The sequence below is a fragment of the Capra hircus genome, chromosome 8 (assembly GCF_001704415.2).
Source record: "Capra hircus breed San Clemente chromosome 8, ASM170441v1, whole genome shotgun sequence".
NCBI lineage: Eukaryota > Metazoa > Chordata > Mammalia > Artiodactyla > Bovidae > Capra > Capra hircus.
This window is the reverse complement of record NC_030815.1, coordinates 60,065,695-60,092,281: the sequence shown is the minus strand read 5'-3', so window position 1 is coordinate 60,092,281 and position 26,587 is coordinate 60,065,695. Positions and strand designations below refer to the sequence as shown.

Below are 26,587 nucleotides of genomic sequence, written 5' to 3'. Positions count from 1 at the left end.
TTTTAGAGAAGTTTTCAGTCAGTTTTCAGGACCTTGGGTAGATCTTCAGTGGAAAGAGTGGGGGAAAAGCTCTTTTCTTGGTTGTTTTCCCTCACATTCTTCTTGGGCTGTTTTCTTTCTTTTTTATTAGTTTTGTTTGTGCGGTTTTCTAACGAAACAGCTCTGGGCCCACAGAACTAGGGGAAGTGAAGATGCTGCTGACTCATGCCAGGGGTGCAAGGCTTTAAATTCTTTTCTAGTGGTTGGTGTCAAGAAGCCTCTCTTTTTGCTCTGTACACTAGAGGTGCAAAGGGTCATGAGCAAGGGGGCCCTCCAGTGTTAGGAGGAAAAGCCAGCCTGAGATGGTTCATTTTTGATAGAGGACTGAGTGCTCTCGACTTGATGGGATTCACAGAAGACCCTCAATGGGGGTCTCACTGCTGATCCACATGTAAAAGATCATAAGCTGATTTCATGCTCAGTGTACTTGGGCTTGTCAGGCCAACAGTAGTACCTGGCACGGGCCTTTGTATAAGAGGCTTTTCCCTCTCTGGTACAAAGTGCAGAGATTGCTGTGCTCCATGTGGTTTGTATCACAAACAGGATCTCGGACCTGGTCACAGGTGAGCTGTCTTGGCAAACACTCATATTGGCTACATCCAAATTTATCAAATGTCGTCAGGCAGACTTGTGGTTTGGGTACGCATCTGAAAAACACAAATGCAGCACCATGAGTCAATGTTGTAAGAGACTATAGCGGGGCTGGCAGGCAGTGGTGGGGCACGGGAGGCTGAAGAGAAAGTAAGAAAGCAATCAGAAACAGTCCCTGTGCCTGAGAGCTTATGGAGACTGGGGAGTCGAGCATGCATGTAAAGCAGGCCCTCAGGTAGAAAACCACATGCCAAATGCTCATGAGAATGAGTCATTCTGATTGGGGAGCCTGGAGAAAGCTCATGGAGGAGGTGGAGCCCCGAGGAGGAAGGCCTGCCAGTCAGAGGGAGTAGCAGAGCAAGCATGTGATGCCCCAGACACTGTGGTGCTGGGGGAGAGGGCAGGGGGCCCTGAGGGCAGAAGCAAAGGGTGCTCGGGGTGGAAGAGGCATGATACGAGACCACCAGACAGGTCAGGGTCCAATGCTAGAGGCATTCTTATCAATAATAGATGAAGCATTTTTCAGGGACTTAATTATCAGCTTGGCTAATATGAGTCTATCTTAAGAGAAAACTTCACAGCATATGCTGAAAATTTCAGGCTTCTGTGTTTATAAGGCTGAGGACCTGATGCTGGCTGGTTGTGAATCACTGAGAGAATGCCACCCCATGAAGCTGGGTTTTCCTAGTAATACCCGGATCTGGCTTCATTCTCAATCTCTGAACTTCTTCAGAGGGGGTAGGGAGGATGGTTCTTTTCTTCTTTAGACTTCTTTGCCTGTCTCATTTCTATAAAGGGTATTTATAATTTTCTATAAGAAGACAAGACCTAAGAAAATGTTTAACTTTTACGGGGTATTTAAAATAATAGGATACACAAATATTCATCTATAACATAAAAGGGGAAGAATATATTAGCTAACATCATATAATTTCAAAGGAAATTACTTCTTTTTACACGCAATTACCACCACCACCTCCACTACTACTACCTATGGCTACCTTTTCTGATGAAATTTAAAATTAGTATGTATGTAAAGACAAATTAAGAAAACAATCCAATTTATAAGCACAAATAACTAAGGAAAACTATAATACACTGATAAAATAAACTGAAGACAACACAAACAGGTGGAAGGGTATATTATGCTCATGGATTAGAAGAACTATTGTTAAAAATGACAGTTACCCAAGGTAATCTATAGATCCAATGCACTCCCTATCAAATACAAATAGCATTTTTCATAGAACTAGAACAAATAATTATAAAATTTGTATGGAAAAACAAAAGTTCCTGAATAGCCAAAACAATCTTGAGAAAGAAGAAAAGAGCCCTCCCTGATTTCAAACTATACTACATAGCTATAGCCATCAAACCATATGGTACTAGCACAAAAACAGACACACAGATCAACGAACAAACCAGAGAGTCCAGAAGTAAACCCACATTTTTATGGGCAATTAATCTATGACAAAGGAGGCAAGAATATACAATGGGTAAGAGAGAGTCTGTTCAATAAATTGTGTTGGGAAAACTGGACAATTACATGTAAAAGAATCAAACTGGACCACTTTCTCACACCATACACAAATATAAATTCAAAATGGATTGATGACTTAAATGTAAAACCTGAAACCATAACACTTCTAGGAGAAAACACAGGCAGTATGCTCCCTGACATTAGTCTTAGTAATATTTTTTAGGTATGTCTCCTCAGGCAAGGGAAACAAGAGCAAATATAAACAAACGTTGACTACATCAAACTAAAAAGCTTTTGCACAGCAGAGAAAACCATCAACAAAATGAAAAGGCTGCCTACTGAATGGGAGAATATATTTGCAAAAGATATATGCGGTAAGGGGTTAATATCCTAAATATGCAAAGAACTCAAAGAACTCAACATCAAAACAAGCAAGCAAGCAAACAAACAAACAAAAAAACTCCTAACCCTAAACAACCAATCAAGCCATGGGCAGAGGATGTGAAGAGACATTTTCCCAAAGAAGACATACAGATGGCTAAAAGGCACAGGAAAAGATGTTCAACATCCTTAGTAACCAGGGAAATGCAAATCAGAATCACAATGAGACATCACCTCATACCTGTCAGAATGACTATTATCCAAAAGACAACAAATAAGTCTTGATGAAGATGTGGAGAAAAGGAAACCCTTCTGTGTGCATGTGATGGATGCCACCCATGTGCACACACAGGATGGAATATTATTCAGTTATAGAAAAGAATGAAATCTTGTTACAACATGGATGGACCTAGAGAGTGCTATGCTAAAGTGAAATAAGACAGAGAAAGACAGATTTCAGTTATATGTGGACTATAAAAAATGAAATGAACAAACATAGTAAAGGAATGTATCTATATGTAGATGCAGAGAACAAACAGGTGATTGCCAGAGGGGAGGAGAATGGGGAGAGGAGAGAAATTGGTGTGGAAGACCAAGACGTACAAAATTCCAGTTGCACAATAAATGAATCATAGGTATGAAATGTACAGTATGGAAAACAGAGTTGATAATTATGTAATATCCTTATATGGTGAAAGATAGTAACTAAACTTACTTCAAAATGTATAGAAATACTGAATCACTATGTTTATACCAGGAACTAACACAGAGTTGTAGGTCAATTATACTTTAAAACAGACAAACTCAAAGGAAAAGATCAGATATGTGGTTGTCAGAGACAAAGGGTGAGGGGAGGGAGACTTAGATGAAGGTAGTCAGAACCAGACATGGAACAACAGACTGGCTCCAAATTGGGAAAGGAGTACGTCAGGCTATATATTGTTACCCTGTGTATTTAACTTAAATGCAGAGTACATCATGAGAAATGCCGGACTATATGAAGCACAAGCTGGAATCAAGACTGAGGTTAAAGCATTTGCTTCCAATCCGGGAGACCTGGGTTCGATCCCTGGGTCGGGAAGATCCCCTGGCGAAGGAAATGGCAACCCACTCCAGTATCCTTGCCTGAAGAATCCCATGGACTGAGGAGCCTGGTGGGCTGCAGTCCACGGGGTCGCAAACAGTCGGACACAACTGAGTGACTTTACTTACTCAGATATACAGATGAAATCACCCTTAGGGAAGAAAGTAAAGAGAAACTAAAGAGCCTCCTGATGAAAGTGAAAGAGGAGTGGAAAAAGTTGGCTTAAAACTCAACATTCAGAAAACAAAGATCATGGCAACTGGCCGCATCACTTCATGGCAAATAGATGGGGAAACAATGTAAACAGTGACAGACTTTATTTTTTTGGCTCCAAAATCACTGCAGATGGTGAGTGCAGCCATGAAATTAAAAGACGCTTGCTCCTTAGAAGAAAACCTATGACCAACCACAGAATATTAAGCAGAGACATTACTTTGCCAACAAAAGTCTGTCTAGTCAAAGCTATGGTTTTTCCAGCAGTCATGTATGGATGTGGGATTTGGACCATAAAGAAAGCTAAGTGCTGAAGAATTGATGCTTTTGAACTGTGCTGTTGGAGGAGACTCTTGAAAGTCCCTTGGACTGCAAGGAGATCCAACCAGTCAATCCTAAAGAAAATCAGTCCTTAATATTCATTGAAAGAACTGATGTGATGAAACGACTCATTGGAAAAGACCCTGATTCCGGGGAAGATTGAAGACAGGAGGAGAAGGGGACAACAGAGGATGAGATGGTTGCATGGCATCACCAACTCAATGGACATGAGTTTGAGAAAGCTCCGGGAGTTGGTGACAATTGGACAGGGAAGCCTGGCGTGCTGGCAGTCCATGGGGTGGCAGAGTCGGACATGACTGAATGACTGAACTGAACTGAACTGAGTCGAAAGATAACAAACTTCTAGTTATAACATAGTGATGTAATGTACAACATGATAAATATAATTAACACTGCTGAGAGTTACATATGGAAGTTATTAAGAGACTAAATCCCAAGAGCTCTTAGCACCAAGAAGAAATTTTTTTTCTATTTCTTCAAGATGATAGATGTTCACTAAACTTACTGTGGTAGTTATTTCATGATGCATGTAAATCAAACCATTGTGCTGTACACCTTAAACTTATACAGGGCTACATGTCAAGTCTATCTCAAAAAAACTAGAAGAAAGAAATTGGAATGCATTAAGTTATAATTTTATAGAAATTTAAGGCATTTGAAGAGAAATGAAAAAGAAGATTAGAACTTCACTATCTATTAACATGAAGGAATGAGGACAAAGAATATCACGAGAAATTTGGTAATTTTGGAAGGAAAAACATTACTAATTTGAATACACAGAAATAAGAGGATCAACAGGAAAGGGGTGAGAATCAGGGAGGGGGCAACAAATTACAATAAACACTATCAGGGCAGGGACTTGGTCTTGTTGACTACTGTGTCTTAGTGTTTAGAAAGACCAGTACAACAGGAGATACTTGATGAATGAATATGACTTCATTTATTTTCAAATTTCTATTTTTTAAACAACTATTTTTTGAACAGATAATACAAGCCCATGGAGAAAATGAAAAGACAAAACTGTATATAATGAAAAGTAAGTCTCCTGCCTATTCTTTGTATCTCAGCCACCCTCCCTGGAGGTAATCACTTATTACCAACTTCTTATTCATTCTTCCAGAGATATTTTATATAAGAACAAGCATTTATACATGCTGATTCAAAGAGCATGTGCACTTAAAATTTTGATATGCTTGGCCAAACTGCCCTCCATAGAGGAGGTACCAGTCTTTGCCCCAATCCTCTCTTGTATGGGAGTGCCTATTTCCCTATATTTTGTTATCAAACTTTTTTATCTTTACCAATCTGGTAGATGGAAAATGGTACACAACTGTAGTTTTAATTTATATTTCTCTTAATATGAGAGAGGTTAAGCATTGTGGTAGATCGGCTAGAGCTCATTCATCAAATTCATTTAATTTTCTTCCTGGGCATACATCTGGATTATATTTCCCCAGTCTCCCTGGAAGTGTTGGCCAAATGAATAAGTTCTAGACAATGGAATGTGGCTAGAAGTAGAGATGAATTTTAACTTGGCCTATAAAAGCTTTTCAGGAGCAACCTCCATCATCTCCCTTCTCTTATTTGCCTGACAGAGGAGGACTAGAGGCTATAGGAACTGGCTGAGTTGCTAGATGGAAAGATCCTAAGTTTCTGAATCACATGTGGAAAGGCACCTGCTGACAATCCAAATGGACTGTATTTGAACTTCCACCACGTAGAAGTACTGATATTTGGGGGTTTGTATACAGTAGCTAGAGTTACTCCCCCCAACTAATAAAAGCATCTTTTTAAGTGTTTAAGAAGCATTTGTATTTCTTTTCCTATGTTTATGTCCTTGGTCCATTTTCCACTGGTTATAGATCTTTGTCTATTTTTATTAATATATTAAGTTGTTCATCTTTTTCATATTGATTTGTAGGGGTTCTTTATATTATCAGAGATTGTACTGAAATCCTTTTCTCTTAAGATTTCTCTTAGTTTTTCATTTGTTACCATGCAGAAAAACTTCATTTTCATGTAGTTGTATTTTTCAAACTGTTCTTTTATATTGATTTTGTATTATATCCAGCCAGGCCTTCCCATTTTTGAGATTTGTGGTTTTATTATAAAAGCAAGTCAATCTTATTCAGAAAGGTTACCAAATAGAAGGAAGCAAACAGATAAACAGATACCAAAACAACTTTCAATTCTATATCCCAACACAACTATATTATACTTTTGATTTATTTATCATGTTTTCTTATGCATAACACTCTATCTTCTTTGCAGAACAACTCTTTGGGCTTAGTTTTCATGACGTAAACTTTGCTAGACAGGGACCAATTCTCTTTGGTAAAAGAGAATTTAAATTTGTTAAAATAAATTTAACACAAGAGAAAATTTTTCTTTCTCTCCCTTCATACTGCACCAAGGTTTTCGGGATGGAGAAGCAATTGCTTATTCTCCACAAAACCTTCAAAAGGCAAGGACTGTGGTGCTGGGACGTGTCTTACTCAGCTCTCTGAGGCAGTCAGTGAAAACTTCAATTCCAGAAGCTTGAAACCTAAGAGAATCAGCAGTACCCTTCACCTGCGACCATCACAAGCAGAAATCCATCATTAAGGTGACGTCAACTGCACTCTGAGCTCCTGAGGAAGCAACAGAGAGAGGAGTCCCTAAACAAATAACTTCATAAAATACTGAAAGTGCACTTCCAGAGATTTCTCATGTTCGATCTGTACAGCGGAGGCAGGTTTTAAGTAGACTATTTTCTATTACTACCAGGCATCAGTAGCTAATAATAAGAATGCATCCATTTCTCTTGTCTTAGCTGCCGCTTCTCCTTGCCTCACACTTTGTTTCTGTCTTACAGAACTGGTCTAGCTTCTGGCATACACCATGCTCTCTCATTAGCAGCCAAGAGATTTGCTCTGGTTACTCCCTCTGCCTTCATGAATACCACTTTTCCTCTACCATAAACCTTGCTGGCAGTCTCCTCCTCGTTTTCCCAGCTAACTACCACATGCTCTAGAGGCTTTCTCAGGTTCCTCCAGGCTGTGTCAACTGCTTGACCTCTGGGCCCCCAATCACAGCATATCACCAAGCAGCTTTACCTGGATCTTTCCCTTGAGACTCTAACTTCTCAGGGGAGAGAGTATCTTAATTCATCTTTGTATTTTTACTGTCTGGTATAGAGAAACCTTCAGTTGAAAAAGACAAGGAGGCATTTGACTTACCTTTGGTTTTTTGGGCAGGGATTAGGAGTACATGGATCCTTTGAGATGCATGATCCAAACTCAAACTGATGGTCCTGGAGGCCCACACAGCGAGCAATGCAGGCGCTGGGGTAAGTGCGTCCATTCTGCCCACAAACGGGGACAAACTGATCTGCACAGTTGCAGGGCAGACCTGGAGGGGGAGAGCACCTCAGCGATTGCTCTTGTATGGCCCCTTCCTCTGTTTTCTAATTAAGGTAAACCACTGACAAGCAGCCAGAGGTCTCAGGTTAAAACAGAATTTAACATTAGGTCAGGGGGGTTGGGGGAGGAGCGGGAGCTGTATGCAAGGGGGGATATCCTCTCATCTCTGTTTTTAAAGGTGGGAAGGTTCTGAAAAGCCATTTGTCTGCACAACGACTTTCCTTTGTTCCATTTATTGCCTGCTAACTGAGGGCTTCCAGATCTTGATCCCAGAGGTAGAGATCCTTGCAAACTATACTATGGGTAGGAAAGGTAAAGAACATTTCTCCCAATCTGATATACAGAATCTGGGATTTAGATGTTTGATTCTGGTTTAGGGGATTTCCAGAATGTTCAAGGATAATACCAAAAGACAAGACAAAGAATGAAGGTTGTAAATGCCTCACATAGCTTCTTTCCCCTCCTTAGGGAGGCGGGAAGAACAAGAAGTTAGTAACTTGGGAAGTTATTGTAACTTAAAACTTAAGAATTTTTATGAACATCTCCTTCTGAGTCCTGTGTGGACTGGGGCCCTATCTGAGTCCCCGCAAATGCGTATACTTTGTGGCCAGTAAAATCTCCTTAGAATCTGCTAGCTAAATAGTCTTTTTTTTGTGTGTGTGCTGCATGCCTTATGGGATTTTAGTTCCTCGACCAGGGATAGAACCCAGGCCCTCAACAGTGAAAGTGTGGAGTCCTAACCACTGGACTACCAGGGAAATCCCATTAAATACTCATTAATGTAACTTATTCCAGGACATGAGGGGCTACACACTACAGGGAAAGAGGGTCCTGCTAGTTGTAAACTTCAACTTCTGAAAACATTGTGATGTAAATAAATAAGTAAAAGTCTTCCTTGTAAATCTTTAGTTCATTTCTCATCCCACATCATTTTTCAGTTTCTCTAGGCAGAATGAATTGTCTTCATCAGAGCACAGCAGATAAAGGATACAAACAAACAACAAGACAATAAAGTAGCAAACCCTGGTTCTCATTAGGGTGGATAGAGGATGGGTTGGAGCTGGTCCTGCCTCTACTTCCCCATCAGTGTGCGTTCACTTCTTGTTTCTGATCTCCCTTTTATTTCCAGTGTGCTGGAGATACAAGGTTGGTAAATCCTATTCTGTTCTCTTCCTACCCTATTCCACGTGTAATACCAACTCAAGAGTCAAGCTGCTGCTGCAACAGCAAGAAATGGTTTAAGGGCAACTACCTAACTCCTCTTTGCCCAGAACCAGATTTGGGAAAAAAGCAGATACCAGTGAATACTGGCAACTATGCTTCCCTGAGGGGCTTCCCTGAGGGCTCCCATGGTAAAGCGTTTGCCTGCAGTGCGGGAGACCGGGTTTTGATTCCTGGGTTGGGAAGATCCCCTGGAGAAGGAAATGGCAATCCACTCCAGCACTCTTGCCTGGAAAATCCCATGGACAGAGGAGCCTGATAGGCTACAGTCCATGGGGTCACAAAGAGTCGGACACGACTGAGCGACTTCACTTTCACTTTCAGTGAATACTGGCAACTATGCTCTTGTTGTTGACAACTGGAGTTTCTACTCAAGAAAAGAGCATCTCATCTCACTAACCTTGTCACTTACTGTGGCTGATGTGAGCGTAATACCAGAAGCATAACTGTTCATAAAAATTAAGTTTCAAAATTACAATAATTTCCCAAGTTACTTCCCTGTTTCCCCCCTCCCTAAGGAGATACGAATGGAAGGAATCTATGTAAGGTGTTTACAACCTTTGTCTTTGTCTTGCTATTGTTATCACCCTTCAACATTCCAGAAAACTCCCAGACTTGACATATCTAAATTCTAGATTTTATATCTAGATTGGGAGAAATAGTCTTTACTTTTTCTTCCAGTAGCTTTGTTTATAGAGGTCCCTGCCTATATGAATCCAGTAAGCCACGGTAGGACAAGGAAGAACATGGTTAAAAAAAACAAACACAGAAGCAAATTTACAAAATACATGGACACTTTAGACTATAATGGTAGGGGTAAATGGGTATTTCAGCAGGTGGAAAACTTCCATTTAACTAAAACTATACAATCACTGGCCCCGTTCTTTTTGACTTATGGAATTCCAAAAGGACCTTAAGAAACCACTTACTTTAATGCCTTCACTTTATAGAGGAGGAAGTGATCCAGAGAGCAAAGTACCTTGCTCTCAGGTTATGTATTTACTTTACTGTGCACATTTGCAGTTAATGAGATGCTGCCTTCAAGGGAGAATGGGTACAGAGGATGAGGAAAGCTGCTGGATGACCACGGTTACCTGTGAAGGTACGATGGTCATCTTCTGAGCTGTGCTCACTGAGACACAGGCGGGTAGAACACACCAAATTGCCAGCAAAACAAGAACAGATATTGCAGTCGACATTAAAGGAAGTTCCATGACCTAAGAGAAAGAGAAATAAAATACTGATCTGTGTCATAAATTTATAAATAAATCAAAAATAAAAATTACATAGTTTTAAAATAGAAATTCTTGAAAGATGACTTCTGAATATATAAACTAGGGAATTAAACTTGTAATACTGGTATTTTCATATTGACCTCCCACCATATCCCCTCCAAACCCCTAATATGCTCATCTCACTAGACTGCTCCAAATTCTCTCCCATCTTACCATGTAAAGCATGATTTCAATTCCTCATCCCAGGTTCTTTTGTACAGAAAAGGTATTTAGTCAGTGAAAGTTTATGGGAAGAATGAGTTTATCTTCCGATGTTTTCTGTGATTCAAGGTACCTATGTTACATTTTAGCTAATTAGCATATGGACTAAGCAATGAATACCTGACTTGCTGGTCTAAGCAGAAATTTGCAAGCTCTTTTTAGTCAAAAGTACTCTTCTTAAAGTAAGATCTCACACAGAAGAGTGGAACAAGAGGCATATAAAAGCTGAACTACTCTAGTTGATGGGTAGGAGGATGGATGTAGAGGTAGCAGAATGAGCAGGTGGGGTGGGGAGCACATTCTCAAAAGTGGTATTTTTTTTTCACAGTTTTTGAGGTTATATATTGATATGAAGAGTTATTAAAGGCTATAAGCAAAAGATGGTTTAAGGAAGCAATGAGAAAGCAAGACCCTCAGACTTTTAGAGAAGGTGATCAAACAGGGAAGTACTCTTAATGTGCTCTCTCCTAACCCCTAACCAACAGTGTAGTTCCCATCCCTTTGCTTTCCATGATATCAACCTCTGGGTTTTACTTCTGGGAAAGGGGCAAAGCAGAGAACAACTGTTGCAAAAGGGGTGGGAAGGAGCAGACCTGTGTCCTTGCCTGTGGAGGGCAAGGGCTTTGTTGTCAAATAGGCCTAGGACTGAATTCTGCTTTGGTCATTTACTAGCTGGGTGACCTCTCTAAGCATCAGCTTCCTTACATAGTACCTGTATCAAACAACTGGGAGGATTTAACGAGATAACACAGGCCAAGATTTAGCACAGTATTGGCACACAGTTAAGAGTTCAGTAAGTGTTAGTTACTATCAGCTGTTAGTAGTCCCTTCTTGATGAGGCTTCTAAGAGGGTTCCTTAGAAGTCCTTGTGTTCCATAGAGTTTGAAGTATTCTTCCCTAGAATATCTGATTTGTAGACTTTTACTCTCTGGTGAGAACCCATCCAATGTTCTCCCTACCAAGTTAATACAACTAATCTTGTGTTAAAAACAAAACAAAAAAACCCCCCAAACAGTTCAAGACTCACTTTTTCTTTTTCCTCCAACAATACAAGACTTCTGAAGGTCTATACAGTGCATCTCTATACAGTTTTCTAAGAGTCCACTTTGCCCACATGAGCAAATTTTATAACAACCAACTTCCCCTGCAGATGATGGCACCTGGATCAGTGTCCCTTGACGGACAATAAAATCAGATGCTTCTCCCAATTTGCAGCCTGTAGGGACAAAAATGAGCTGAGAGAGCTGGTACTGTTCCCTGATATTGTTTTGTGATATCAGATACACTTCACATAGTTTTATAGATACTGTGTGGCCACTAAAGATTACATAATAGAACTTTCACTAAACTAGGGAATTGCTTTGGTTCACTGGTCACTAACAAACAAAAATTCCATGTTCGGTCTGTGAAGTAGTGGTGATTAAAGGACACATACCCCAAAGTTAGCAACAGTTCTTACAAAAATGCTGTAAGTTAAGTAGTTCTTAAAAATTTTTAAGGCTTATCAAATATATTTTAAAATCACAGATTTTTTTAAAATGTAACATGGCAACTGAGAGTAATTTTAGAATAATCTGGTCAGAAAACTTTTAGTGATGGAATAAAGACACATCATAAATTCAAAGAAAAGTGAATACTTGATTGGACTTAAGGAAAACCCATTTATTTTTAATTTTAACAAGATTTATTGTGATGCTATAGTGGATGTAGTATTATACAAATATTACAAATGGCCCTTTGAGATATGCTTATTTAATACTTTTTTCCTTTTTACTTCCCATGTTTAAAAACTAGCCCAAGGTTCTTTTTTCCTTTGGTTGTCAAGAACCTTATGACTCATTATGAGAATCTGGTTTTGAAAGTGAAATAAGTTTACAATCTAAATGACTACTGAAAATTATTTTTTGTCTTCCTCTGCTTACATAAATAATACATGTTTATTTGAAAAAGATAATTTAGAAAATAATCTTATTCCAAAGATAACTGCTATAAAGAAACAATAGCAGCACATACCCTTGCCCATCCCACACCCTACCCCACCTCTTACCCTGAACACAAGAGTATGGAAGGCAGGGATCACCAGATGGACACCCTTTCCGGTTTACCTCACAGAGCTCATTAGCAGGGCAAGGGTTTGGGTTACAAGGATGAGTCACCTCTTCTACAATGTTACCTAAAGAACTTGGCCCTGAAAATACAAAAACAGATCAGTTTAAACACCCAAAAGAGTAGAAGAGGTCTGTAAATTGTCTGAATTAATGACATCTGAAACAAATGGACAGCTCATGAGGTCTGTATAGGCAAAGCTATAGTTTTTCTAGTAGTCATGCATTGATGTGAGAGCTGGACCACAAAGAAGGCTGAGCACCAAAGAATTGATGCTTTCAAACTGTGGTGCTGGACGAGACTCTTGAGGGTCCCTTGGTCAACAAGGAAATCCAATCAGTCAATCCTAAAGTAAATCAACCCTGAATATTCATTGGAAGGACTGATGCTGAAGCTGAAGCTCCAATGCTTTGGTCATCTGATGTGAAGAGCTGACTCAACAGAAAAGACCCTGATGCTGGGAAGATAGAGGGCAGGAGCAGAAGTGGGTGGCAGAGGATGAGATGGTTGGTTGGCATCATTGACTCAATAAACATGAGTTTAAGCAAACTCTGAGAGATAGTGAAGGACAGGGAAGCCTGGCATGCTGCAGTCCATGGGGTGGCAAAGAACTGGACACTACTGAGGGACTGAACAACAACATGAAGTATGGTTCAAGTGAGTTATTGAAATAGATTTCCTGATCAACTGTGCATTTAGCATAAACAAACATTCATTCATTTGTTTATTTACTGGGTGCCTAAGATAATGCCTGGCAAGGTTCTAGGTTCTGGAGATACAGAAGTGAACAAAAAAGGCAAGTCTCTATAGAGTTTACGTTTTGGTCAGGAAATAAACAATAAATAAAGACTCTGCGCGTGTGTGTGTATGAATATAAGTAAAAAGTCAGATAACAATAAGCAGTATAAAGGGATGGACTGTAACATGTATTTTGAATAAGGCGGTCAAATAGATGCTTATGTCTAAGAGGGATAATTTAGCACATTCACCATAAAAAATGATAATTTATTATGGTAAGATGGACCCAAAACCATGATCATATTGGTTAACTTATTAAATAACTACCAAGGAAAAATCTTACTTAATATATAGTCATCCCTCAGTATATGTGGGGGGTTGATTCCAACACTCCCATGGATATCAAATTCTGAGAATGCTCAAGTCCTTTATATAAAATGGTGTAGTATTTGCACATAACCTAAGCACACTCTCCTGCGTACTTTAAATTATCTCCAGATTATTTATAATACCTAATACAATGTAAATACTATGTAAATAGTTATAAATAAAATGTAAATGCTATGTAAGTAGTTGCCAGGTATACAACATTCAAATTTTGCTTTTTGGAACTTTCTGGAGTTTTTTTTTCCTGAATATTTTCAATTTGCAAATGCAGAACCTGTGGATATGGAGGGCAAACTCTGTGTGATATTTTAAGAGTATTGAAATGTTAACAAAAGCATTTCTTTAAGTTTCCTCCCACTGAAAACAGTCTCTGTCTACACATATATTTGACTACTCTAATGGCATCCAGGATTATGAATACATTCATTTTGCTTACTTGATTTTAGGCCAGACTTAGACTCTAAGGCTAACAGAGTATAGGGCTTATGGAATTTATCTCATCCAGCCCAATCAGTTTATAAATAGGGAAGCTGAGGCTCACAGAAGTCATCTGCTTAAAATCAGAGAGGCCTATGATTCTAGTCTAATGCTCTCTTTTTTTCTACAATTGTCACTAAGGTTAAGGACACAGTCTGTTTGTCTTGATTAAAATATAGTGGATACTGTGAACTGCAAATGTAGTACCCACTCTTTTCTTTTTACTTACTACCAAGTTGGCAATGGGCCCACAGATAAAAAAATCTTTCCCAGCTTCCCATACAATGAGGGGTGGTTTTCCCTTACACGAGGTAGCTAGAATTAAAATATTCATGTTGTGATGGTAAAGTACAAGAAGTAACCTTGATGATGGAAGCCAAGTACTAAGAATGGTGGAGAAAGAAAAGGGAACCTGGATTCCACTGTAACAGCCCTAGACTATTTATTTCTGGGCTTTCTTTTGCTTCCATCTGTTCTATTATTTGCAGTTGAACTTATTATTTTTTTTTAGTTAATTTAAATTTATTTATTTTAATTGGAGGCTAATTGCTTTACAATATTGTATTGGTTCTGCCATACATCAACATGAATCCGCCACGGGCATACATGTGTTCCCCATCCTGAACCCCCCTCCCACCTCCCTCCCCGTACCATTCCTCTGGGTCATCCCAGTGCACCAGCCCCAAGCATCCTGTATCGAACCTGGACTGGCGATTCGTTTCTTATATGATATTATGCATGTTTCAGTGCCATTCTCCCAAATCATCCCACCCTCGCCCTCTCCCACAGAGTCCAAAAGACTGTTCTATATATCTGTGTCTTTTTTGCTGTCTCACATACAGGGTTACCATTACCATCTTTATAAATTCCATATATATGCATTAGTATACTGTATTGGTGTTTTTCTTTCTGGCTTACTTCACTCTGTATAATAGGCTCCAGTTTCACCCACCTCATTAGAACTGATTCAAATGTATTCTTTTTAATGGCTGAGTAATACTCCACTGTGTATATGTACCACAGCTTTTTTATCCATTCATCTGCTGATGGACATCTAGGTTGCTTCCATGTCCTGGCTATTCTAAACAGTGCTGCGATGAACACTGGGGTACACGTCTCTTTCAATTCTGGTTTCCTCAGTGTGTATGCCCAGCGGTGGGATTGCTGGGTCATAAGGCAGTTTTATTTCACAGCTGAACTTAATTCTATCTTAACACAGGAAAATAAAGCTAGTTTGAGCCAGCTCACAGCACTAATGCCCCTTAGCGGTAGCCTAAACACTTCTCTTAACTACATGTACTTAGTCTCTCAGTTGTGTCTGACTCTCTGCGACCCCATGGACTTATAGCCCACCAGCCCACAGAGATTCTCCAGGCAAGAATACTGGAGTGGGTTGTTAGGCCCTTCTCTAGGAGATCTTCCCAACCCAGGGATCAAACCCTGGTCTCCAGCACTGCAGGCAGACTTTTTACTGAGCCACCAGGGAAGCCCCTTGACTATATAGTGTCTATGAATTTTATTCCCTGGTTTCCACCATACCTCCTGCTGGGAAGCTTAGCTCCAGAATCCATCAAGGAGATACAAATTTATTCTTCTAGCTTTTGGTAGGAGTATTTGGTACAGAGAAAAACTCCATTTTCCTGTGCTAACCCAGACCATCATTCCTTACTCCCTATTTGGTGGATAAGTCCAAGCCAACGCCTGGCTCAGTTTCCACTGATATTTAGATGACAAGAAGCTGAAGACTCCCTAGGGGAAATTCTACTTGATCAAATCATGGCAAGGAGACAGCAATGATAAAGAGCTGGTTATCTGAGAATGCTGACACATGACTCATCACTAAAAATTTCTGATTGACAACAGTTCACTACCCACTCAGACTGATAATGATAGTTGCTTCTGTGTACATATTTTAAGATGACAATTCTTTCCTGGGCTGAAAAGGGCAAGCAAATAAGATGAGAGTCTGCAGATGAGATATTATCATTAAACCACACGTTCTCAACAGATAGATGCTCATGCAAAGCAAACATCAAGGGCAGAGAGAGAAGGGAGAAGCCATTAAATTAAAAAAAGTACTTACTGAGGTATGTATCCAAAGGTATGCAATTCTCCAGGTCATCTGTGGGTGACAGAAGCTCACAAATACTTTCAGCTGTGTGGTCTTCAGGGAATTTGTTCTGGTCCCCACATTTCTTGAGAATCTCTACACAATCCGATCTTGAAAAGGAAAATACACACAAATTTAGGATTTGAGGAACCTCCTCACTCCTCAGGTTGCCTAGCCAATATCAATTCTGTTTCAGAAGCTTTTCAGAAAGTGAGTTTTTACAACTCAACAATGTTTCACACTTTGTTAGGTGCATGATAAAAGAACAAGAGTGACAGCAGACCTTAGGTTGAAGAGTAAGTAATGTATTACACTATCAAAGCATCCCTAACTCTCTCTGACCTGAGATCAAAAGCCTTGCTCAAATTTTACACTCATACCTACTGCCACTACTATCAATGTGGTTTTCTACTGTCATTGAAAGGAAATTAACCTAGGCTAGTCTGATGTGCTCTCTGTGAAATCATATTCCTTTCTTTCAGGGCCCATGCATGCTTGCTTCTTCCTTTCTTCTTCCCTCACTCCCCTTCCTGCCTTTCTCTTTTAAAATATCTGTTTATATCAACATTAAAGTGTTTGGCCTAAAACAGTTGGGAAATCCACTACTTTAAAATTTTCTGTCTTTAATAGAAATTTGACCCCTCTATAAAGTTTCTGTGCTAAGAGTCTATAAATTTCCCACTTGTTGCCTCTTGCCTTTCACACAGTAGTTATTTCTCAACTCTCCTCTACTCAGGCCACCCCCAAGTCATATCAGAGAATGGATCTGGACCCTATTCAAGATTGAAATAATCTGCAATCAGTTATCAAGTGCCCAGAAACTTAGGGGCTAGATAGTAAATTGGTTTTGGGAAAGGTTTTTGGAAAAAAAAAGATGCTTGAAGAGAAGCTGACAGAGGTTAGTATGTAGTTAATGTTTCTGGTTTCACACACCACAGCAACTTTCATCTTTATTTTATCCAGATCCCCCTTTTTTTGTCTTCCTATTTACTTAAAAATTTTTTAATTTTTTAATTGAAGTACAGTTGTTTTATAAATGCTACGTTTGTTTCAGATGTACAACAAACTGGTTTAGTTTTATATATATATATATATATATATATATATATATTCTTTTTCAGATTCTTCTCTCTTATAGGTTATTTCAAAATATTGAGTATAGTTCCCTGTGCTATTCAATAGGTCCTTAAACTTTATCCTATAATAGATCTTAGTAAGTAAATCATTCAGAAATGTTTATTAGGAACAGACCCTATTGACTATATTTACTAAGTCTTTTTCTCATCAAACATTTCTGGAATATCTATTGCACTTTAGGATTAAGCTCATTCCTGGAGAAGAAAAAGAAGAGAGAAAAGATAAGAAAAAAAGAGGTTCAAATAAGAGTGTTTATCTTCAAGGAGACCAAACCTAACAGGATATAAGACAAATACACAAATTAAAATAAATGAATAGAATAGTGCATTGAAGGTACTTACTGTTTCTTGAACTAAGTTCCATGAGAAAAGTACAAGTGAAGGTCTACAGAAATTTGTAGTTTGGATAAACTACTATCAGCTGGAGAAATCTGGGAAGATTCCATAGCAATGACTGGAATTTAAGAGGGGCTAAGAAGGACAGTCAACATTCTAGGAATCAGCGAAATAAAATGGACTGGAAAGGGTGATTTAAATCAGATGACCATTATATCTACTACTGTGGGTAGGAATCCCTTAGAAGAAATGGAGTAGCCATCATGGTCAACAAAACAGTCCGAAATGCAGTACTTGGATGCAATCTCAAAAATGACAGAATGACCTCTGTTCGTTTCCAAGGCAAACTATTCAATATCACGGTGATCCAAGCCTATGCCCCAACCAGTAATGCTGAAGAAGCTGAAGGTGAACCGTTCCATGAAGACCTACAAGACCTTTTAGAACTAACACCCAAAAAAGATGTCCTTTTCATTATAGGGGACTGGAATGCAAAAGTAGGAAGTCAAGAGATACCTGGAGTAACAGGCAAATTTGGCCTTGGAATATGGAATGAAGCAGGGCAAAGGCTAATAGAGTTTTGCCAAGAGAACACACTGGTCAAGGCAACCCCCTCTTCCAACAACACAAGAGAAGACTCTACACATGCACATCACCAGATGGTCAACACCGAAATCAGATTGATTATATTCTTTACAGCCAAAGAAGCTCTATACAGTCAGCAAACACAAGACTGGGAGCTGACTGTGGCTCAGATCATGAACTCCTTATTGCCAAATTCAGACTTAAATTGAAGAAAGTGGGGAATACCACTAGACCATTCAGGTATGACCTAAATCAAATCCCTTATGATTATACAGTAGAAGTGAGAAATAGATTTAAGGGACTAGATCTGATAGACAGAGTATCTGATGAAGTATGGACGGAGGTTCATGACATTGTACAGGAGACAGGGATCAAGACCATCTCCATGGAAAAGAAGTGCAAAAAAGCAAAATGGCTGTCTGGGGAGGTTACAAATAGCTGTGAAAAGAAGAGAAGGGAAAAGGAGAAAAGGAAAGATATAAGCATCTCAATGCAGAGTTCCAAAGAATAGCAAGGAGAGATAAGAAAACCTTCCTCAGCGATCAATGCAAAGAAATAGAGGAAAACAACAGAATGGGAAAGGCTAGAGATCTCTTCAAGAAAATTAGAGATACCAAGGGAACATTTCATGCAAAGATGGGCTCAATAAAGGACAGAAATGGTATGGACCAAACAGAAGCAGAAGATATTAAGAAGAGGTGGCAAGAATATACAGAAGAACTGTACAAAAAAGATCTTCACGACCCAGATAATCACAAGGGTGTGATCACTCACTTAGAGCCAGACATCCTGGAATGCCGAAGTCAAGTGGGCCTTAGGAAGCATCACTACGAACAAAGCTAGTGGAGGTGATGTAATTCCAGTTGAGCTATTCCAAATCCTGGAAGATGATGCTGTGAAAGTGTTGCACTCAATATGCCAGCAAATTTGGAAAACTCAGCAGTGGCCACAGGACTGGAAAAGGTCAGTTTTCATTCCAATCCCAAAGAAAGGCAATGCCAAAGAATGCTCAAACTACTGCACAATTGCACTCATCTCACATGCTAGTAAAGTAATGCTCAAAATTCTCCAAGCCAGGCTTCAGCAATACGTGAACTGTGAACTTCCAGATGTTCAAGCTGGTTTTAGAAAAGGCAGAGGAACCAGAGATCAAATTGCCAACATCTGCTGGATCATCAAAAAAGCAAGAGAGTTCCAGAAAAACATTGATTTCTGCTTTATTGACTATGCCAAAGCCTTTGACTGTGTGGATCACAATAAACTGTGGAAAATTCTGAAAGAGATGGGAATACCAGACCACCTTACCTGCCTCTTGAGAAACCTGTATGTAGGTCAGGAAGCAACAGTTAGAACTGGACATGGAACAACAGACTGATTTCACATAGGAAAAGGAGTACGTCAAGGCTGTACATTGTCACCCTGCTTATTTAATTTATATGCAGAGTACATTATGAGAAACGCTGGGCTGGGAGAAGCACAAACTGGAATCAAGATTGCCGGGAGAAATATCAATAACCTCAGATATGCAGATGACACCACCCTTATGGCAGAAAGTGAAGAGGAACTAAAAAGCCTCTTGATGAAAGTGAAAGAGGAGAGTGAAATAGCTGGCTTAGAGCTCAACATTCAGAAAACGAAGATCATGGCATCTGGTCCCATCACTTCATGGGAAATAGATGGGGAAACAGTGGAAACAGTGTCAGACTTTTTCGGGGCTCCAAAATCACTGCAGATGGTGACTGCAGCCATGAAATTAAAAGACGCTTACTCCTTGGAAGGAAAGTTATGACCAATCTGCACATTAAAGAGCAGAGATAGTACTTTGCCAACAAAGGTCCGTCTAGTCAAGGCTATGGTTTTTCCAGTGGTCATGTATGGATGTAAGAGTTGGACTGTGAAGAAAGCTGAGCGATGAAGAATTGATGCTTTTGAACCGTGGTGTTGGAGATGACTTTTGAGAGTCCCTTGGACTGCAAGGAGATCCAACCAGTCCATCCTAAAGGAGACCAGTTCTGGGTGTTCATTGGAAGGACTGATGCTGAGGCTGAAACTTCAGTACTTTGGCCACCTGATGCGAAGAGTTGACTCATTGGAAAAGACTCTGATGCTCGGAGCGATTGGGGGCAGGAGGAGAAGGGGACGACAGAGGATGAGATGGCTGGATGGCATCACTGACTCGATTGACATGAGTTTGTGTGAATTCCGGGAGTTGGTGATGGACAGGGAGGCCTGGCGTGCTGAGATTCATGGGGTCGCAAAGAGTCGGACATGACTGAGCGACTGAACTGAACTGAGCTGAAGAAGGACAGGCAGTGGGTGAGTAAAGATGCAGGTAGGAGGAAGATTATTTTAGGCAAAGACGGAAAAGTGGGAGAACATTTGACATGTGGGGGTGGTGACTCTACGGATAGGCTGTGGGTAGAGATCATAGAGGGTCCAAACCAAAACTGGAGAGTCATTATGATGAAAGAAACTTACTTGCAAATAATACTGCCCCGTGATTTACTATGACAAGGCTTAATCTGCAGCGAACAAGCTATTGCTTTCCACATTTCTGGTTGGCACTTTTTAATGTCAAGAACAGGTATGTTGATAAATGGCATCTTTATGCTTCCTTTTTCCCACAGCTTCATGTCATTCATGGCTCCTTGATCTGACTGAGCATTGCAACTCCTGAAAAGTTCTGTTGGCCTAAAGAGAAAAAAGGCCAGAAGGAATCAGAGGCAATTATATTCTAGAAAGAAGCAATCTGTAAAATCTTGACATGCCAATGTATCAGGAAAATATATTTTTTAAAAGAAGAAAGTGCATACAACCCATCAAAGAATGTTAACTTTGAATGTATGAAGATTCAAAGTAGACATCAGCACTAAGACTCTGATTGAAATTTTTCTTTATAATACAGATTTTTGTGAGGCACTTAAAAACTTCAAAACACTGTAGACTATCATCTCAGACCATACTATTTTTTTCATCTCATAAAATAAGTTCAAGTTTTAAAAATTGAGTTATAATTTATAAAAATAAAATTTATAGATCTTATGGTTAGTTCAATTTGACAAACATATACATTCACATGGGCATATCCAAATCAATGAGCAGCATTTCTATCCTGTTAAAAAGTTCCCTTGTGTCCCCATCTAGTCAATGCCCTTCCCTGCTACTGCACCCCAGAGGCCACCACCATTCATATTCAGATCACCAGAGATTAATTCTCAAATGGAATCATACTGTATGTAGTCTTCTGGGTCTAGTGTCTTGAGCTAAAGAATCTTGATATTTACTCATGTTGTGCATATAAATTGCTTATTCTTTTTATTGTTCAGTCGTATTTTATTAATAAATGTATCACAATTTGTTTATCCCAGTGGTTCCCAAACTTTTTGATCTCAGGACCCATTTACACTTTTGAAACTACTGAGTTCTCAAAAAGCTTTTGTTTATGTAGACTATATACACCAATACCCCATCATCATATTATAAATCAAAACAGAGATTTTTAAAGTACTTATTAATCCATTTAAAATGATAAACCCATTACACGTTAACAGAAAGAAGAGAAGGGTAGGTCTGTTTCACGGTTTTGAACATCTCTTTTAATGTCTGGCTTTATAGAAGACAGCTGCACTTTCATATGTGCCCCTGCATTCAATCTGTAGCTATATCACACCTTAAAGCAGCTGGAAAGCTTCACTGTTCACTCTTGTGAGTGAAAAAGGCAAATGTCTTGGTCATGTATGGATGTGAGAGTTGGACTGTGAAGAAGGCTGAGTGCTGAAGAATTGATGCTTTTGAACTGTGGTGTTGGAGAAGACTCTTGAGAGTCCCTTGGACTGCAAGGAGATCCAATCAGTCCATTCGGAAGGAGATCAGCCCTGGGATTTCTTTGGAAGGAATGATACTAAAGCTGAAACTCCAGTACTTTGGCCACCTCATGAGAAGAGTTGACTCATTGGAAAAGACTCTGATGCTGGGAGGGATTGGGGGCAGGAGGAGAAGGGGACGAGAGAGAATGAGATGGCTGAATGGCATCACTGACTCGATGGACATGAATCTGAGTGAACTCCGGGAGTTGGTGATGGACAGGGAGGCCTGGCGTGCTGTGGTTCATGGGGTCACAGAGTCAGACACGACTGAGCGAATGAACTGAACTATTATAAAAATAGTTTTAATCTCATGGGGTTTTGGGAAAACAGAACACACTTTGAGAAATGCCAGTTTATTCATTCATTCACTGGTTTAGTGACATTAAGGTTGCTTCTAGTTTTCATGTCTCTTTTCCCTGGCTATGAATGGCACTGTTGGGTTATAACTTTCTAAGAAACTGTCAAACTGTTTTCCGAAGTAGTTATATCATCTTCTGCTCTCACCAGCAAAGTATGAAAATTCTAGCTGATTTACATACTTGTCAGTCTTTGTAGTTAGTCACTCAGTTGTGTGTAGTGGTATATCACTGGTTTTAATTTGCATTTTGCTGATGACTAATTGCAATGAGCACCTTTTCATGCACTTATTGACCATTTTGATATCTTCATTTGTGAAGCATCTTTCCAGCCTTTTGACTTTTTAATTTGTCTTTTTACCATTGAGTTGTAAGAATTCTTTATATATTCTGGACATTAAGTTCTTTGTCAGATATACGTATTACAAATATTTTCTGTCAGCTTGTGGTTTGCCTTTTCATTTTCTCAATGGTGTCTTTCAATGAACAAATTTTTTTAACTTTAAAAATTTATTTGAGATACTATATTATTGGGGTATAATTTACATACAATATAATGTGAATAGCTTAAGAGTTCAGTTCAGTAAGTTTTGAAAATTATATTCATCTATATAATCAAACCCCCAAATAAATTATAGAACATTTCTATCACTCCATAAATTTCCCTTATACATTCTTCCAGGCAATTTCCCTTTCTGCCAGAGGCAAGGACTTTCTGATCTTAACCCTTAATGATACTTTTTTCTATTCTTGAACTCATACATGTGGATGTGCTTTGGGTTGGGCTTCTTTCACTCAATATAAGATTCATCTGTGTTTTGGGGTTTGTCAGTAGTTTGGCTTTTTTTTCTCTCCTGCTAGGTACTAGTTATTCTATTGTTTAAATACCACAATATGTTTTTTCATTCTCTTCTTGATAGATGTTTTATTTATCCGCCTCCACTCCCCATTGGAGAAGGAAATGGTAACCCACTCCAGTGTTCTTGCCTGGAGAATCCCGCAGACTGCGGAGCCTGGTGGGCTGCTGTCTATGGGGTAGCACAGAGTTAGACAAGACTGAAGTGACTTAGCAGCAGCAGCAGCAGCTCCCCATTTTGGAGTTCTTATGAATAAGGCTGCTATGTAAGCCTTTTGGGAGAACATATATTTTCATGTCTCTTGGATAAATGCTTCAGAATGAGATTGCTAGGGTACAGATTTAACTTTCTAAGAAACTGCAAGAAAGCTTTCCAAAGTGCTTGAACACATCTTATACTCCCAGCAGCAAATTATGAAAATTCCATTTCATGCACATGCTTGGCAGTCTTCTGATTTTAGCTATTTAGTGTGAGGGAGCATCTCATTGGGGTTTTAATTTGCATTTTTGCATGACTAATGGTAATGAACTTTTTCTATACTAAGTGTTTGGTTTGATGTCTTTTTTTTTTTAATGTCCTTTTTGATGAAGTGTCCTTGGAAGTTTTTTTGCCCATTTTTCAATTTGACTTTTACTATGCCATTATAGGAATTATCTATATATACTGGATATAATACCTTTGTCAAATGCATCTGTGTGTGATTGTGTGTGTGTGTGTGTGCATGTGTGATGTAGGAAATATTTTTTCTCAGACTGTGGCCTGTCTTTTCAAATTTTAAATGGTGCCTTTTAGTCAACAAAAATGTTTACTGTTGAACTCCAGTTCATTATTTTCTATTATAATTAGTATATTGTGTCCTGTCTACAAAATCTTTGTCATCATGGTTGTTTAGAGATTCTCTTATTTTTTTTTTCTAGAAGCTTTTATTTTTATTTCTATGACCTATCTTGAATTAATGTTTATGGTGCAAGATAGAAGTTAAGGTTCCTTTCTATTTTCATACAGATATTCAATTGTTCTACCATTATTTGTCAAAAAGCTGTTACTTTTGCATTGAGTTGCCTTGCTTTGTTGAAAATCAAGTATCAGCACAGTGTGGGTCTACTCTTGCTTCTCTGTCATTGACCTGTTTGTCTAAACTTATGCCAATATCATACTGATTTAATTTCTATTGCTTTATAATAAGTCTTGAAATCATGTACTATAAGGTCTCCAAATTTAGTCTTTAAAAATACTGTTTTAGTCATTCTAGGTTCTTTGTATTTCCATATGAATTTTAGAATTAGACTGCCACTTTCTATTTTAAAAAGTCATTTGGGATTTTGATTGAGATTGCACTGACTAGAGTTCACATTGGTTTCAGAAGAATTAACATCTTAACAATATTAAGATGTTCTAATCTATGAACATAGCACTTCTCTCCATGTATTTTCTGTCTTTAATTTCTTTTTGCAAAGTTTTCTGGTTTCTAGTATAGAGTTTTTGTACATCTTTTGTTGAATTTATCTCTAAGTATTTCATATTTTTTATGCAGTTGCATAGATTTCTTTATAAATTTCATTTTCTAATTGTTTGTTGCAAATAAACAGAAATACAATTTGCTTTTTTATGTTAACCTTATACCCTATGACTCTGTCAAATTCAAGGATTTAAGGGGAGTTTGTATGCAGATTTTACGTCATCTCCTTTTTCAGTTCCCTCCTTTCTGGGATTTTCTATTTCCACATCCAGCTACTCTGGCAGCCCCAAACTCTGATCTCTTAACTCCTCAGTCCAATACTGCTACTTTTTGCTTGAAATCTATATGCCATGCCAGGGGACTAAGAGTGCCTATGAAGGAAAAACTGGATAAAAGCAGCCCTCACTCAGTGCGGTCTAGATCTTTCATGAGATGTAGTTCTTCCTGCTTTAGGTCACTCTCAAAGGCCTTCAAAACAATTATGTTTTTGTAGTTTGTGTAGGGCTAATAATTGTTTTTTTTAATTTAAATTTATTTATTTTAGTTGGAGGCTAATTACTTTACAATATTGTATTGGTTCTGCTATACATCAACATGAATCCGCCACGGGCATACACGTGTTCCCCATCCTGAACCCCCCTCCCACTTCCCTCCCCATACCATCCCTCTGGGTCATCCCAGTGCACCAGCCCCAAGCATCCTGTATCGAACCTGGACTGGCAATTCATTTCTTATGTGATATTATACATGTTTCAGTGCCATTCTCCCAAATCATCCCACCCTCGCCCTCTCCCAGAGTCCAAAAGACTGTTCTATACATCTGTGTCTCTTTTGCTGTCTTGCATACAGGGTTATTGTTATCATCTTTCTAAATTTCATATATATGCATTAGTATACTGTATTAGTGTTTTTCTTTCTGGCTTACTTCACTCTGTATAATAGGCTCCAGTTTCATCCACCTCACTAGAACTGATTCAAATGTATTCTTTTTAATGGCTGAGTAATACTCCATTGTGTATATGTACCACGACTTTCTTATCCATTCATCTGCTGATGGACATTAGGTTGCTTCCATGTCCTGGCTATTCTAAACAGTGCTGCAATGAACATTGGGGTACATGTATCTCTTTCAATTCTGGTTTCCTCAGTGTGTATGCCTTGCAGTGGGATCACTGGGTCATACGCAGTTCTATTTCCAGTTTTTTAAGGAATCTCCACACTGTTCTCCATAGTGGCTATATTAGTTTGCATTCCCACCAACAGTGTAAGAAGGTTCCCTTTTCTCCACACCCTCTACAGCATTTATTGCTTGTAGACTTTTGGATCACAGCCATTCTGACTGGCGTGAAATGGTACCTCATTGTGGTTTTGAGTTGCATTTTTCTAATAATGAGTGATGTTGAGCATCTTTTCATGTGTTTGGTAGCCATCTGTGAAGCCCAGAGATAAATCCACACACCTACGGACACCTTATCTTCAACAAAGGAGGCAAGAATATACAATGGAGAAAAGACAATCTCTTTAACAAGTGGTGGTGAGAAAACTGGTCAACCACTTGTAAAAGAATGAAACTAGAACACTTTCTAACAGCATACACAAAAATAAACTCAAAACGGATTAAAGATCTAAACGTAAGACCAGAAACTATAAAACTCCTAGAGAAGAACATAGGCAAAACACTCTCTGACATAAATCACAGCAGGATCCTCTATGACCCACCTCCCAGGATACTAGAAATTAAAGCAAAAATAAACAAATGGGACCTAATTAAAATTAAAAGCTTCTGCACAACAAAGGAAACTATAAGCAAGGTGAAAAGACAGCCTTCAGAATGGGAGAAAATAATAGCAAATGAAGCAACTGACAAACAACTAATCTCAAAAATATACAAGCAACTCTGGCAGCTCAATTCCAGAAAAATAAATG

The 26,587-nt window shown here is 38.9% G+C and overlaps 1 protein-coding gene across 3 annotated transcripts in view; it reads right to left on the bottom strand.

Moving 5' to 3' along the window:
* The window catches only part of RECK (reversion inducing cysteine rich protein with kazal motifs), an 83,640-nt gene that overhangs the window by 5,944 nt on the left and 51,109 nt on the right, over positions 1–26,587 (bottom strand). For all 3 annotated transcript variants that reach the window (XM_018052160.1, XM_018052161.1, XM_018052162.1), the window contains 7 exons: positions 20,602–20,814; positions 16,040–16,176; positions 12,296–12,436; positions 11,276–11,464; positions 9,847–9,969; positions 7,349–7,520; positions 494–686 (listed from right to left, as the gene is read on the bottom strand). In XM_018052160.1, the coding sequence (XP_017907649.1) occupies positions 494–686; positions 7,349–7,520; positions 9,847–9,969; positions 11,276–11,464; positions 12,296–12,436; positions 16,040–16,176; positions 20,602–20,814 (1,168 nt within the window). The remainder of the gene's footprint in view (positions 1–493; positions 687–7,348; positions 7,521–9,846; positions 9,970–11,275; positions 11,465–12,295; positions 12,437–16,039; positions 16,177–20,601; positions 20,815–26,587) is intronic.